Here is a 14,723-nt window from a genome sequence, read left to right as displayed (position 1 = left end):
TCAGTTTTCTGTTCTGTCTCAGGAGTTCTAATTTGAGTGGGATGCCTCAATTTTGTAATCAATCCCTACTACCAATTATGCCATATTGATAGAATGCAAAGTATCAGATTTTGCTTTAAATATATATCACATCTTACTATTATAAGAACATATTGACTGCTGACAAGTGAAGTGATGTTGTTTTGCCACAATCTGAAGGCTCCAAATATGAGCACATCATTCTTATGAATATTCAAAAGTAGTGCTCATTACCAATCAATAACATGTTACACAAAATTATAAAGCATTTATAAGCTACTTTTAATTCAGTACTGAGAGGTTTGCCGAAATGCAACATATTATATTAGTTTAATTACTCTAAAATTTCAGTCATTTATAACAATCCTGTCATACTGTTGTTAAACTATAATTTTCAAACCATACAGAAATTAATAATTTCACCATAAGAATTTTCTAGGGCAGACATTCAAAATAAAGTTGTGAGCTAAAACAGCACAACAATTACATTTATTATGAGCTAAGGAGTAAAGCTTTAAGAGGCTATGCATCTCCAGACTGGCTGTCACAGATCTGTGTAGACATCTGTAACACAGTCCATTGGCCCAGGAAGCCAGCCTTTGTTTAGCAGTGAAAAGTCACCACCATTCCTAACTTTGTTGCTTCAGGGTTCCTCCAGACTGCAACAGGTGTTATTTTTGGCAACAGTCATTCTGCAATCCATATATGCAAAAAACAGTTCACTAATGCCTTATTTGTAAGGACCAAAGGCTACAGCAGTTTCCAATAGACATTAACAAGTGTAATGTAAGGACTTCCCATGAATGCAGGGAGTCATAGATTGCACAAATGTAACCATCAGGGCACAGGTACCCATTCCTCCTATCACCTGCCCGAAAACTGTTAGTTAAAATCCCCCATGAAGAGATATTTAACCTGGCTCCCTGAATGTCAGAAGTGTCAAATAATTTATTGAATACAGTATGAATTCATAAGTAATCTCTGGAGAAAATGATTAGTCTAGTGACTGATAATTTGCAAACACGAAATTGCTCCCAATTTTAATTTCCATTGACTTCCAGCTTACAGAGAAGCTCAGAACTATTAATCAAATTTGGCCGGAATGCTTCCAGCCAACTCTGCCAGTATCTGATTTGGTAAATGCATATGTCTGATCAAGTAACAGTGCTTCTTTATCAGAGGTCAGGTGTCACCCTTCCTCATGTGGCTGTAGTGGCTAGCCAACTGGCAGTTTATGGGTACCCAAAGCAGAAATGCAGAAGGGGAGGGTTTTATGAGGAAAAGTGGGATGGGTAGAAAGTGATCGGTCCAAGGTCACACCATCTGCAGTTTGCAGTTCATGCCAGCTTACAAGATGAGGGGTCAGGTATGATTTGAGATGGGGCATAAAGCAGTAACATAGCATCGTCCTGAAGGTTCTTAGTGATGCTGAATGCAATGGCCTCACTCACAGCTAGCCCCATAATGTGGAGCGCCTTTGCCTCCAGAGGAGCTAGGTGATGCAGCCGTGCCTGTCCCCTGTTGGATCTGCACTGCTCCCCATGGTCATGTGCCACCTTATCTTGCATGAGAGAGAAGGCAGAATGTCAGTGAGTGTGTTGCAATGTGATATGCCTACCATAACTAAAGAGAAAGAAGCAGTATGGAGTGGGTGTGAGACTGGAATCATTGGTAGGTGTGACATCAGCTAGTCAGGCTGTGTGGCATCACGATAGTGTCAATTTAACACGTACAGGCAAACACATCATCGGAGAACACAGGGAGTTGCCTACAGGTAAGCCTGCACCTGGAGAAATAACATTACCCACTTGAATTTCCCATTCTGTGACTCTCCTTTCCCCTTCTAGATGAACGACTTCAGCACTGCACCAGAAAACTTGGGGGCCCTTTCTTTGCTTGTAGTTGTATTTCCTGTGCGTTTGTTTCTATCAAAGTCTTCCACATCTGCAGCAATTTCTGTACAATGAGTGCAACTCCTCTTTAAGAGAGACAGACTGATTTTAAGAAACACTTTATGATTCCCACACCTGAAAACAGGCTTTAATGACTTTTCTCCTCATGGTGTTTAAACAGAGATTCACTGCATGTGATATCATGAAACGGCTGAAAGCACTGGGTAAAGCAAAGGCTATGGGACTTCGCAGTATCCTGTCAGTAGTACCGATGACTTGTGCTCCAGAACCAGCCATGCCCCTAGCGAAGCTGTTCCAGTACAGCTAGAACACTGGGATTTACCTGACAGTCCAGAGAAGGTTCACTAGGTCGATCCCAAATATGGAGGGATTTTCTTATAAGGAGAGATTGAGTAGGTTGGGCCTGTACTCATTGGAGTTTAGAAGAATGAGAGGCGACCTTATTGAAACATATAAGATTCTTAGGGGGCTGGACAGTGTAGATGCTGAGAGGTTGTTTCCCCTTGTGGGAGAACCTAGGACCAGAGGGCACAATCTCAAAGTTAGGGGTTGACCATTTAAGACAGAGATGAGGAGGAATTTCTTCTCAGAGGGCGGTGAATCTGTAGAATTCTTTACTGCAGGAGGCTGTAGAGGCTGGGTCATTAAGTATATTCAAGGCTGAGATAGACAAATTTTTAATCAGTAATGGAATCAAGGGTTATGGGGGAAAGACCCTCATAAAGGAAAGTGGAATTGATGATTATCAGATCATTGAATGGCGGAGCAGACTTGATGGGCCAAATGGTCTCCTTCTGCTCCTATGTCTTATGGTCTTAAGATGGAAAATTGCCCAGGTATGTCCTATCCACTAAAAGTAGGACAAATTCAATATAGCCAATTGCTGCCCCATCAGTCTGCTGTCAATCATCAACAAAGTGATGAAAGGTGACATTGACAGTACTATCAAGTGGCACTTACAAATCAATAACCAGCTCACCAATGCTCAGGTTGGGCTCTATCAGGGCCACTCAGCCCAAACATGGACCAAAGAGCTGAGTTCAAAAGGTGAGGTGAGAGTTACTGTCCTTGATATCAAGGCAGCATTTGACCGAGTGTGACATCCTAGCAAACTTGAATCAATGAGAATCAATGGGAAACTCTCCACTGGTTGGAGTCATACCAAGAACAAAGGAAGATGGCTTTGGTTGTTGGAGGCCAAGCTCCTCAGCCTCAGGATATCGCTGCAGGAGTTGTTCAGGGTGGTGTCGTGGGCTCAGCCATCTTCAGCTGCTTCATCGATGACTTTTTCTCCATCATAACGTCAGAATTGGGAAGGTTCATTGATGATTTCAGCCAGTTCAGCACCATTCCTGACTCCTCAGATACTGAAGTAGTCCTGGACAGTATTAAGGCTTGGGCTGATAAATGGCAAGTAACATTCATGCCACACAAGTGCCAGGCAATGACCACCTCCAACATGAGAGAATCCAACCACCTCCCCTTGACACTCAGTTGCATTACCATTGCTGAATTCCCCATTATCAACATCCTGGGGGTTACCACTGACCAGAAACTGAACTGGACTAGCCATTTAAATACTGAGGCTACAAGAGTAGGTCAGAGTTTGGGAATTCTGCCGTGAGTAACTCACCTCCTGACTCCCCAAAGCCTGTCCATCATATACAGCAAGGCTTGGGCAACATTCAGGCTTGACCACATGAGTGCCAGGCAATGACTATCTCCAAAAACATAGAATCTAGCCATTTTCCCTTGACATTCAACAACATTACTATTGCTGAAACCCTATCATCAACATTCTGGGGTTACCATTGATCAAAGACTAAACTGGACTAGCCATATAAATACAGTGGCTACCACAGCAGGTCAGAGGCTGGGAATTCTGCAGGGATTGACTCACCTCCTGACTGCCCAAAGCTTGTTCAACATCTACAAGGCTCAAATCAGGAATCGGATGGAATACCCTCCACTTGCCTGGATGAGTGTAGCTCCAACAACACTCAAGAAGCTCAACACCATCCAGGACAAAGCAGCCCAATTGATCGGCACCCATCCACTACTTAATCATTCGCTCCTTCCAACACTGATGCATGGTGGCAACAGTGTATACTGTCTACAAGACGCACTGCAGCAAATCACCAAGGCTTCTTTGACAGCACCTTCCAAACCCACAAACCATATCACCCAGAAGGACAAGGGCAGCAGGCACATGGGAACATCACCACCTGCAAGTTTCCCTCCAAGCCACACACCATACTGACTTGGAATGATATGGCAGTTCCTCTGCTGTTGCTGGGTCAAAACCCTGGGACTCCTTTGTTACAGCACTGTGGATGTACCTACATCAGATGGACTGTAGCTGTTCAAGAAGGCAAGCCACCATCACCTTCTTAAGGGCATTTAGGGATGGGCAATAAATGCTGGCCCTGCCAGGGATTTTCAAATTCCATGGAAGAATAAAAAAACAGAGATCAGAACATGGATATTAGATATTTTAGATAAGAACAGGAAATACGGAAGCACATAGAGGTAACTGAGCATCTAATATAGGCTAAAACCTGTTGACAGACTCATCATCCCTATTGATTTAGTTTTAATGAAGACTTCTACCTGATATATTAGTTTCCCTTTTCAGATGCTGACTAATCTGTTGTCTCACTGGCCATTCCTATTCAAGAAGAGAATAAAAGCAATTAACAGAAAATAAAGAAAGAACATAATTATACTAAGAACATAAAATAAAACACTCCAAGTTAATGTTTCTTCTGTTTCTAATGTACGGAAATAGATTGGATTGGACCTGCAAATAAATCTACTATATGGTTTCCAGCCCTGGTTTGTTCGGGAACTACAGTGAAGGCACAAGATCCAGATTTCAGGAGATAACTTGGATGGGAAAAAGTAAAATAGGAGTTAATATACATCAGGAAGTAGCGTTATGTAAAACTAATCATCAATTTTAAAATCCCAATGTCAAGAAATTAGTTTGAGTCCTTTGGGTTCAAACTTGGTTCTGCACAATCAGAGCCAAGAGGCCTGAGCATTAATGGATGTGCTTCAACAGGAAACCCAGCTGTGCAAAGACATTAATGTCAGGCTGCCTGCCTCATGTCCAGTGGGCCTCAGGCAAGTGCCAAGTGGGGGTAACAGTAGGCTACTGGGAAGGGTGATCGGTATTCCTTTGTGTACTTCTATCCTTCTTGACTTCATAGCTGCAGGGTTGCTGAAGAAGACACCCAGCCTGCTCATTGCCAACTAAGTTATCAATGGGGTCCAACAGATTTATGGGGCCCATTGCCTCTTGGGGAAGGACCCCACAAATTCAACACCTGGAAAAATTAGGCACAGGCCATCCCACCACTACATTAGTGTGCAGCCCACTGGTCAACACTCATGCATAAGTCCTATCAGTGTTTGCAATTTTTGCATTCTTCTAACTCATTCTATGCTAATACTCTAAAAAAAACAAAGATTTTGTGGAAATACCATTCTTCAAAGTTTATATCTTTTTATATCTATTGCTGCCCTACCAGACCAACATAAAGACAAATTTAACATTTTAATCCAACAGACAGACTGTGACACGAGTACTGAATGTTCACTATCCCAGAAAGCCAGAGGATATTGCAACAGCTGTGGTTTCAACTCCAGTGCTCATATTTGCACCTGGTCAGAAAAACTGGAGGTCCCTACTGCAGTGAATAAAGAATTGAGCGAAAAGCTTTGCTTTTGGCAAGAGGAGATCATTAACACAGGAGGTCCCAGCAGCCATACATTCACAGGTATCTAAATAAAACTATTATTTATTTCTTGTCAAATGTTTTCAATTAGTATACTGGGAATTTATTTTATTGAACAAAATGTAATTATCTTTAATTTTGCTCTTTATGTTATGCCTGTATACCAGAAAACAAAAACCCTACAAGTCTCAAGGACTTAATATTGTGCATAAAGGCAAAACATTCAGGTTGCCACTTTATTAGAAATTGCTAAAGTGTTACAATTAAATATGCCTTCAGGTGCTTACATGTCTTGCAATGTGGGTTAATATAAAGCTACTTGGTCTGCTCTGTGGATAGTGCTAATTTAGCATATGAATACATAAGGAATCAATGCAAGTTTCATGCAGTTGCAACATGGGACTGAAGAAATTGCAGTATTCTCAGTTTGAGAAGTTCTTATTGGTTCCAAATTTGTATACAGTCCACAACAGAACTGTTTACACTGTAAAACTCTGCAAAAAATTGGGACACCACAGTAGCTTTGTTTGGCTGTCGGAAATTAAATATATGCGACTGCAGGATTGTTTAGTGCAGAGAGTTAGCACACTATACTTTCACAGCTGGGAATTGGGATTTACATCCAGTCCAGACAAGTCTCTGTCTCTTTTGTAGCTGCTGCTGGCTGTTAAGTTTGTTTGTGTTTTTTTTGCACCATACTCTGGTACCGGTATATGGCTTCTTATGTGAATTGAAATATAGTTACTATTTTTAACTGAAGCCTACTGTTGCTATTTTTCTTTTTTAACTAATTTGATGCAGACACAGATTTCTCCATTTACCTAACCTACTGTAACAGTAGTGAGGCTCTGCCTGGTCTCCCAAAGGATGCATCATATGATATTGCTGAACTTATTCTCCAGTCTCTGACCACAATAATCCAAAAAAAAATCAATACAAATAACATTTTGGAGATTCCTTTTTATGTAGGACTAGCAAAATTTAGTTATTCAACTTGCAAGTTCTTTATTATCTGCTGGTGACTTAATGGCCTTGAGTTAGCTTCCTCAGTCATGGACTAAACCATATTATGTCGTTCCTGAAATATTTTAGATTTATAAGCTACCAAGAGACTTTGGGTTGGATTTTCGTTTCCCGATGGAGGTGGGAATGGGGTCAGGAATGTAAGAAACTTAGGATTTTTGGCTACAAATTCCAATTCCCAAGCCTGCAGTATTTTTGTGTGGCCTTCTCATGGGTCGAAAGGCTTTGAGTGCGAGCCCTGCACGTACCCCTTCTGAGGGTGGGTCATCATTGAGAGGACCATAGGAAATGTGAACTTGTTTTCCCACACTATTTTCGTGTGCTGGTATGCGTTTTAGAAGCCCTAAAAAAATGCCAGGTTGAGCCTGTATGACCACTGGGAGAAGCCTGCTGAGGAGTTTGGAATGTTCTTACAGTAAAATGTTAAATGTTTTGGCACCTTCAAATGTCACAATATGAAGCTGTGTTGTAATGAAGATGTGTTTTAATGCAATGATAGATCATAGGGCTCTACCCTGCAAAGATAAGTTGACCATTACATTAACCACCACTGTGTAAGTGTTGACATACATTACAGTACTCTTACAAATGGAATAAGTGCCATAATCCATTCAAAATTGTAGAAAATTGTGCTGGAAAATTCTCCTGTATCTTTTGGGCTGAGATTTAAATGTCCAGAGTTCTTTTACTTTGGAAAAAAATGGTCCAGGCATTGGAAGTGGAAAACAAATCTGAACACCTACTCCACTCCATCGATTGATAGGAAATCTGCTTTGAAATGGAAATGAACATCACCTGTCATTTAAAAAAGGCCATTTGATTTTTGGTTTCAATGGACTCCATTGCTTACATTTCGCAGGGTTTGTTTTAATAGCTAGGGCTATTATAAATGCTTGGTTGAGTTTCAAAAGTCCCAGAATCATTTAACTCAGCAGGAGGCTATGTTCACCTTTTGATTGACAGTTTTAAGAGATTATTAAAGGATTATCAATTGTTGATGTGATAAATGGATAAATAGATTGATTACTTCAGCAAATTTAATTTTTTTTGGGAATGATTTCAATGAATGAGAGTTTTATTTAGTATGAAGTTCCTTTGAAAATTGCACTTTATTAGATTGCCAGAATATTATTTTTTGATGTCCATTTCAAAGACACCCTGGTGTCATGAGGGGTTTGAGGGGACATAGAGGGTGCCTGTTGGGTTATGGGGGATATTGGGAGACATGGTGGGGGTATGAGGGGTATGGGGAGTATGAGGGGACATAGGGCCACAATGTCGCATAGGGGATTTGAGGGGACTTGGAGTGGGTGTGGGGATGTGTAAGGGTGAGTATTAGAGTGCATAACAACTGTTTTAGAGAGCTGGTCTGATATCCCAGTGAATCAAGGCAGGCCCTTTGAACCAACCCGCCTTAGCACCTGCGTTTCTCCAATGCTGTCTCAGGACTCAGAAAATCAGAAGCCTGCTTGCCAACATCTCCAGAAGATGAAAATATGGCAGGTATGGCCAGAGGTGATGGGCTCAGTTTTCCGAACTTGGGAAATGACACAGCTCGCATTTCTCAATCCCGTCACAAAAATCCAGCCCTTTATATCTATTGATTGTATACAGTTATAGATATAGAACAACACATAACTAGGAGAATGCTGCAACTAAAACAAGACATAGGAAAAGTTGAGGGTGTTTGCAAAACATAGCCCAGGCTGAGATTGCTAGAGTTGAGAGTGAAGGTCATGTAGTTTGTCAGCATTATCTCAAAACCAAGATATGTTATGTCCTTGAAATATAATATGACCTGCTTTTTCCTTTATGATATGCAAAAGTAATGGTTGTGAAGCTCTTATATCCTACATAAGTAAACATTTTTTGCAGGTATTTAATGTAGTTGGATAAGCATTGATGACAGTATCCTGCAGTCTAATCACATGGTATGATTTGATTTGAGCTGATATTGTAACATGTAAGGATAAATTCAGCATTCACACACTTCCAATGGGGAGCTGATTCAAAGCAAAATGGCTCAAAGAATTAGTACAACAATGCCTTATCTCTGACATGTCTTATCTTCAAGGGTGGATTTCCGCTGGGAGATCAGCAGTGCTGAAGTATGCTTACACTTTGAACTTTAATGGTATCAAGTTTTACTTCATTGTCTTTATACAGAAGCATATTATATGATATTAAGACATCAAGCATTTTGGATAATACAGTCCAGTAGTATTAATATCAATTCTGTCCAATATTGGTATTGTTGATATTCATATGAAGACATATTTACTGTGCTTCTTTTACTTAAATATAGCATTAAGTTTCTTGACACAAATATAATTCAAGCTGCAGTACTCTTGTAGTATGTCATTCAGTGCAAACAATGGGACTTTCATTTCACTTAATGGTAAAACAAATGAAGAGGTATGTTTCTGTTCAGTTTTTTCAGCAAAAAATAGGCACAAGCATAAGGTTATATTTACTTTTTGACTAAATATAATGAGAAGATATAACTCAACATGAGTTGTATATACTATAATGTTAGCATTGATGCTTTCCAACACACTCCTGACTGGTCTCCCACATTGTACCCTCCGTTATCCAAAATTCTGCTGCCTGTGTCTTAACTTGCAGTAAGCCCCTTTCGTTTATCATCTCTGACCTACATTGGTTCCTGGACAAGCAAGGTTTTAATTTTAAAATTCACCCTTGTTTCAAATTCCTCCATGGTCTCACCCCTCCCTCTCTCTGTAATCTCCTCCAGCCCCGCAACCCTCCAAGATATCTGTGCTCATCTAATTCTGGCCTCTCAAGCATTCCTGATTTTAACCACTTCTCCATTGGTGGCCTTGCCTTCCGTTACCTGGGCCCTAAGCTCTGGAGTACCTTCCCTTCATCTCTTCGCCTCTCTACCTTGTTTTATAATGGCCTGGTTTTTATGGAGCAGTGGAGACTCCATGGATCTCCCAAAATAGTGAGCAGGACCTGGATCTGGAAGTCTCAACCCCGTTTCTGAAAAATCCCAATTTTGCGAGTAGGAGAAAGGGGCAGAGTTTGATTCACACATAAGGGAAACCCAAACTCAGCAGGACCATTTGAACTCCATACTGAGTTCAAAAAGATGCTATTTTCGCTGTGGCACGGGGGTTTAATCCATAGTGTGAGAGTTATGAATTTTTAGAGCAGACATAAACACTCTTGAAGTCTGGAGAAGATCTGTAGGACTGTCAAACTGTGAAGTTATTTGAATCCCTCCCTTTAAAAATTAAAAAAAAAACAGCCTGCCCATGACAGTGATAGATAAAAAGAAACTCAAGCTGTGAAACTGTTTAAATTTCCAACCTTTTAAAAGTTAAAACAAATAGGCAGTGAAAGTTAAAAAAAATCTGGGCTAGCAGTTAAAATAGCTGCTTGTTGATATTACCCTCAGAGCCATCGTTATGTCATAAGGCAGAATTTTCTGCCTGTCGGACAGCCCATGAGGTAGTAGGCGTGGTTGGGCACAGACCCGATCGCCAGGCAGCGATCGGGTCTGCAACACCATTTTATGCGGGTGGGCCAATTAAAGCATGAAACACGGCTTCTGAGGACAGCGGGAGAGGGCGGGCAGCGGTGGGACTGCTATAACCGCCGGGTCCAATGGCGACCTGGCGGCCTGTTTAAAAGTGCTCCTGCAGCCTTGCAAAGACTGTCAAACATGGCTACTGGAAGGGCTCCCCAGACCGCTGCTCGTGAGCAGGTCAGGCAGGAGGGAAGGGAAAGGGGCCACTGTGCCCCTTGTTTCTCAGACGATTGCCTTGCTGCTCTCCTCGAGGTGGTGGCAGCATGGTGGGAGCTCCTTGTACCCCAGGACAGAAGGAGAAAGCCCCCCCACATGACCAAACGTGCCTGGGAGGAGGTAACAGAGGTAGTGAGCTCCCGCGACGTGGTGCGGTGCACCTGGATCCAGTGTTGCCAGCGCTTCAATGACCTGTTGCGCTCAGGAAGGGCGAGTACCATGTTGCCATTGGTCAATGAACCCAGCAGGTAGGCTTTCCCCCCGCCCAACTCTGATTGTACTTACTGCATTGAATCATTGATGGCATGTGTCCTTCGCTGGATGGGCCAGCAGATATTGGCCATGCCAAGGTCACCCTTAGAGGGTGGTGAAGAGATGGGTTTTGCACCTGCAGCATGTGGTACAGTGACACCCACATTACTGTTTTGGGGGCAACCTGGAGGATCTGCACCTAGGCACAGTGCTGCAACTGCAAAACATGTCAAAGTCAGGGTGCTGACATGCTGGGAGGGGAGCTTCCAGGTGGCAGGGCACCAACCCATCTGCTTCCCTTTGCATTTCACGTGCTTGCGCCTCCTTGCTTTACAAGGTTGGACTGTGTGATGCCAAATGTGATGCAGGCTGCATTTGGCCAAGGTGGGGTGGGGTGGGAACAGGCCTGACATCTTTGTGTGAGTGTGCAGCAGCTGGGGTGAGGAGGCACTGGAGCCCTGCAATGTTCCAGTCTGGTTGGGGTGGGACAGCAGGGAAGAGATTCCAGGTACAAGTTGCACGAATCAATGCTCTTTTCTCCTTTTCAGGAGAAGAATGCACATAATGTTGCTGAGCAGTTGAGGGAAGGCCGGCCCAGTTGGCCATCATTTCCAGGTTCGAGCAGGAAGCCCTCGATTTGGAGATGTGCCATGCGCCCAGGTCCACTGGTGTCGGTGAGGCTGGGGTGCCATGGGCAGGTATGTTAGCCCAGCACTGAGGTCACCATTAGTGTCCCACATTAGCAGCCATGACAGTGCTGAATGTTCAGTAATTGAAGTTTGCAAAATGGCTTGACCATTGATTATGGAAGGGTGAGCGCATAATGATCCGGGGGATAGGGATGCACATTGACATTGTCTCCATGTTAATTAAACAAATGTCCTTGTTCTCCCTTTCAGCATCACCAGTTCAGGACCAGGAGGGGGAGGCACAGGGGCCCCGTCTCACACCTAAGGGTCCTGAAGTCTCTGACCCACCAGCGCCACACCACCTCTGCCAGGCAGGCACCAGCGCAGGTACTAGCACCCCAGTGGGAATTAGATCATTGGCTAGTATCCCAGGGCACAACAGTGAGGGCACTTCACAGTTGCTGGAGGAGCTGGCGGAGATAGAAAGTGTCCATAGTGCCAGCAGATGGAGGTCTGCAGGGGACTAGGCACATGCTCTGACAGCTTGGTCTCCATGGTGGAGGAATCCACGCAGACCCTTACCAATGCAATGAGCCTCATGGCCGAATGCTATGCTTCCTCCATGGAGAGAATGGTGACTCTCATGGAGAGGCTCCTCCAGGAGACCAATCAGGGCTTCCTGGGGATGCGCATGGACCAGCAAGCCCTCACATTAGCATTGACCTCAGCTGGTCAGTGCCAATGTGGGAGATGGTCTGGGCACCAAGATTCCCAGCTCGGTGCCCATCTATCTACGCTGAGCAGGGAGGTCCGAAGCGAACTCATGTTGGCGCAGTAGCTGCCTGTCATCTCTGCGGGCTCCTCTCAGGGCATTCCAGATGAGGGCAGCAGCTCCTCTGCCCCTCTGCCAGTGACCATTGCATCCGATCAGGCTGCGACAACTGGGGAGATGCCAGCTGTGGAACTGGCTGGTCCCTCCCAGGCAGGGCCAGCACAAGCTCCATAGGCCAGAGGACGTCCGCCAAGGTCATCGAGGCCAACAGGACAGCACAGTGAGCAGGCTGTCTCAGATGCCAGTGCCAGCGAGGGGACAGCACCTAGACGTAGCACCCAAAAGCTAAACTTAAGGCACCTTAGGCACATCATGGGTTTCTCACGGGTGCTTTTGTGTTGCCCCACAATGAGGTCATGATTAGTTGGTGTGGTGTTTAACACCTTTGTCATTTTGTTTCCTTAAGATCATTTTGTTATATTATTAAATTTAGACATGTGACCAAGACTCAGGGTGCCTCTTTTCCTCTGCAGGTGGATGGTTACCCATGATGTTATGAGTGGGTTGTGTCCCTATTGAGCTCTATTGACTTGACCCTTTGTTAATGTTCCTATCCAGGCAGATGTAGCACTCAGATATCGTGAATGGAACCTGCAGCACAGGCTTTTGTTGGAGTTCTATTTGTGGTGTTCTAGCTGAAGGTTCGTTGGATTAAAGCCTCCCAGATGTCCCTACCTCCCTGGAGTATGCCCGGGTCAGCATCTACCCCCTCAGCATTTCCCTGTGCGTGCTCCTCCTCAGACTCACTGCTGGACTCATCGTGTGCGGCCACAGCAACTGTGTCTACATCTTCTTCATCCACAGTGTCGCCCTTTACCAGCGCAAGATTGTGGAGAGCGCAGCATGCAACCACTATCAGTGACACATGATCTTGGGGGTACAGGCATCGAAAGCACATCCTGAGAAGACTGATGGCTCTCTCCAACACACAATTTGTGGAGGCGTGGCTCCTATTGTACCGCTGCTCAGCTTCTGTTCTTGGATGGCAGAGAGGCATCATGAGCCATCTTCTGAGGGGACCTTCTGTCACCCAGCAGCCATCCATCCAGTTGGGCCGGAGCACTAAAGAGCCCCTGCACTTGGGAGTGTCTGAGGATGTAAGCATCGTGGGAGCTGCCAGGGTACCTTGCACAAACTTGTAGAATCAACATCCTGTGACGACACACTATCTGCACGTTCATGGAGTGGAAGCACTTCCTGTTGACGAAGGCACCAAGCTCAGCTGCTGGCCCCTTGATGGCCACATGTGTGCAGTCTATTGCACCCTGGATGCAGGGGAAGCCGCAATTGCCGTGAAGCCCCTGGCTCACTGTGTCAGGCTGGCCTGGTTCCAACGGGAGTAGATGAATGTCAATGCATGCCTGAATAGAACATCTGTCACCTGCTTGAAACAAGTGTGGATAGCTGATTAGGAGACATCGCAAAGATCATCCACCGAGCCCTAGAAAGAGCCACAGATGTTGAAGTTGAGGGCAGCTGTGACCTTTAGAGCTACTGGCATGGGGTGCCTACCCACACAGTTAGCAGAGATCTCAGGGCTTATCATCTGACAGATAGAGATGACTGTGTCCCTTAAGAGACAGAGCCTCCTTTGGCACTGCACCTCAGACATATTGAGGTAACTGCTTCGCCATCTGTATACCCTGGCAGCAGGATAGTGGCATCTTCTGTGGCCCCTTCCACCTTTGACTTCCTGTTGGCCCTGCACCCCTTGTGCCTGCGCCTGTCCTCTCAAAGGTAGCTCCTCTGGAGGCTGAATGTGCACTCCTGGCCTCCTCCCCCTCCTGGCCTTCCCCTCCTCCTAGAGGAGGTGCCTCCAGTGGAGAGCACAATTCCCATTCCCATGCTAAGGGAAGGCTTCCTGAAACCTTCAGGCCCCAAAAAGGATCTTCATTGCAGAGGGCTGACCTGGAGGTTGTGAGTCTTGTCCAAGCAGCTGGTATGAGTTTTGAAGTATTTCTGCTCACTCAGACAAGTATCAGAAACTTTCAAAAATAAATATCTGACTCAACACATTTGCGGCCCCACTGACCCCTCTTATCCCACCCGTGGATGAGATTTATACAAACGTGTCCTACCCGCCTGCCCATTGCGTCTGTGCGACAACCTGCAGATCACCGTCAATTGTTGCCTCAAGGGCCTTAAGTGGCCTGTTAAGTAATGGCGGGCGTGCATTAGAGATCATTGCACGCCCGCCCACCGAAATATCGCGATGGTGCACCCTGCACGCCAATGGGAAAATTCTGCCCATTACTAAAGCTTGGCTGCTTTCCAAATTCCATAATTGCCCCTATAGTGTATCCTATGTTCACAGTTTGATTGATGGTTCAAAGCGTTAATTAGCTGTCTTTGATGTGGGGTTATGAATACTAGTCTATTTTATAATGGGATTAAGTACTTGAGGAGCTTTAAATGTTTTGAATGGGCTTTCATGAATGGGAGTGGTTTTGTAATACAGTGAAGGCTGTACAGAATAGATATGTATAACTTCATTTTATTTCATCTCAACAAGACTCATGAAGTTTGCCCACTATGGATACTGGGTGA

At 44.5% G+C, this 14,723-nt stretch overlaps 1 protein-coding gene across 1 annotated transcript in view; it reads left to right on the top strand.

The window, feature by feature from the left end:
• The window catches only part of ush2a (Usher syndrome 2A (autosomal recessive, mild)), a 1,196,697-nt gene that overhangs the window by 964,918 nt on the left and 217,056 nt on the right, over positions 1 to 14,723 (top strand). Inside the window, exon 51 of the mRNA XM_041207243.1 lies at positions 5,503 to 5,713. Coding sequence (XP_041063177.1) covers positions 5,503 to 5,713 — 211 coding nt within the window. The remainder of the gene's footprint in view (positions 1 to 5,502; positions 5,714 to 14,723) is intronic.

This window comes from Carcharodon carcharias, chromosome 2 (assembly GCF_017639515.1).
Source record: "Carcharodon carcharias isolate sCarCar2 chromosome 2, sCarCar2.pri, whole genome shotgun sequence".
Classification (NCBI taxonomy): domain Eukaryota; kingdom Metazoa; phylum Chordata; class Chondrichthyes; order Lamniformes; family Lamnidae; genus Carcharodon; species Carcharodon carcharias.
The sequence above is the reverse complement of the archived record's forward strand: the minus strand, read 5'-3'. Positions and strand labels throughout refer to the sequence as shown.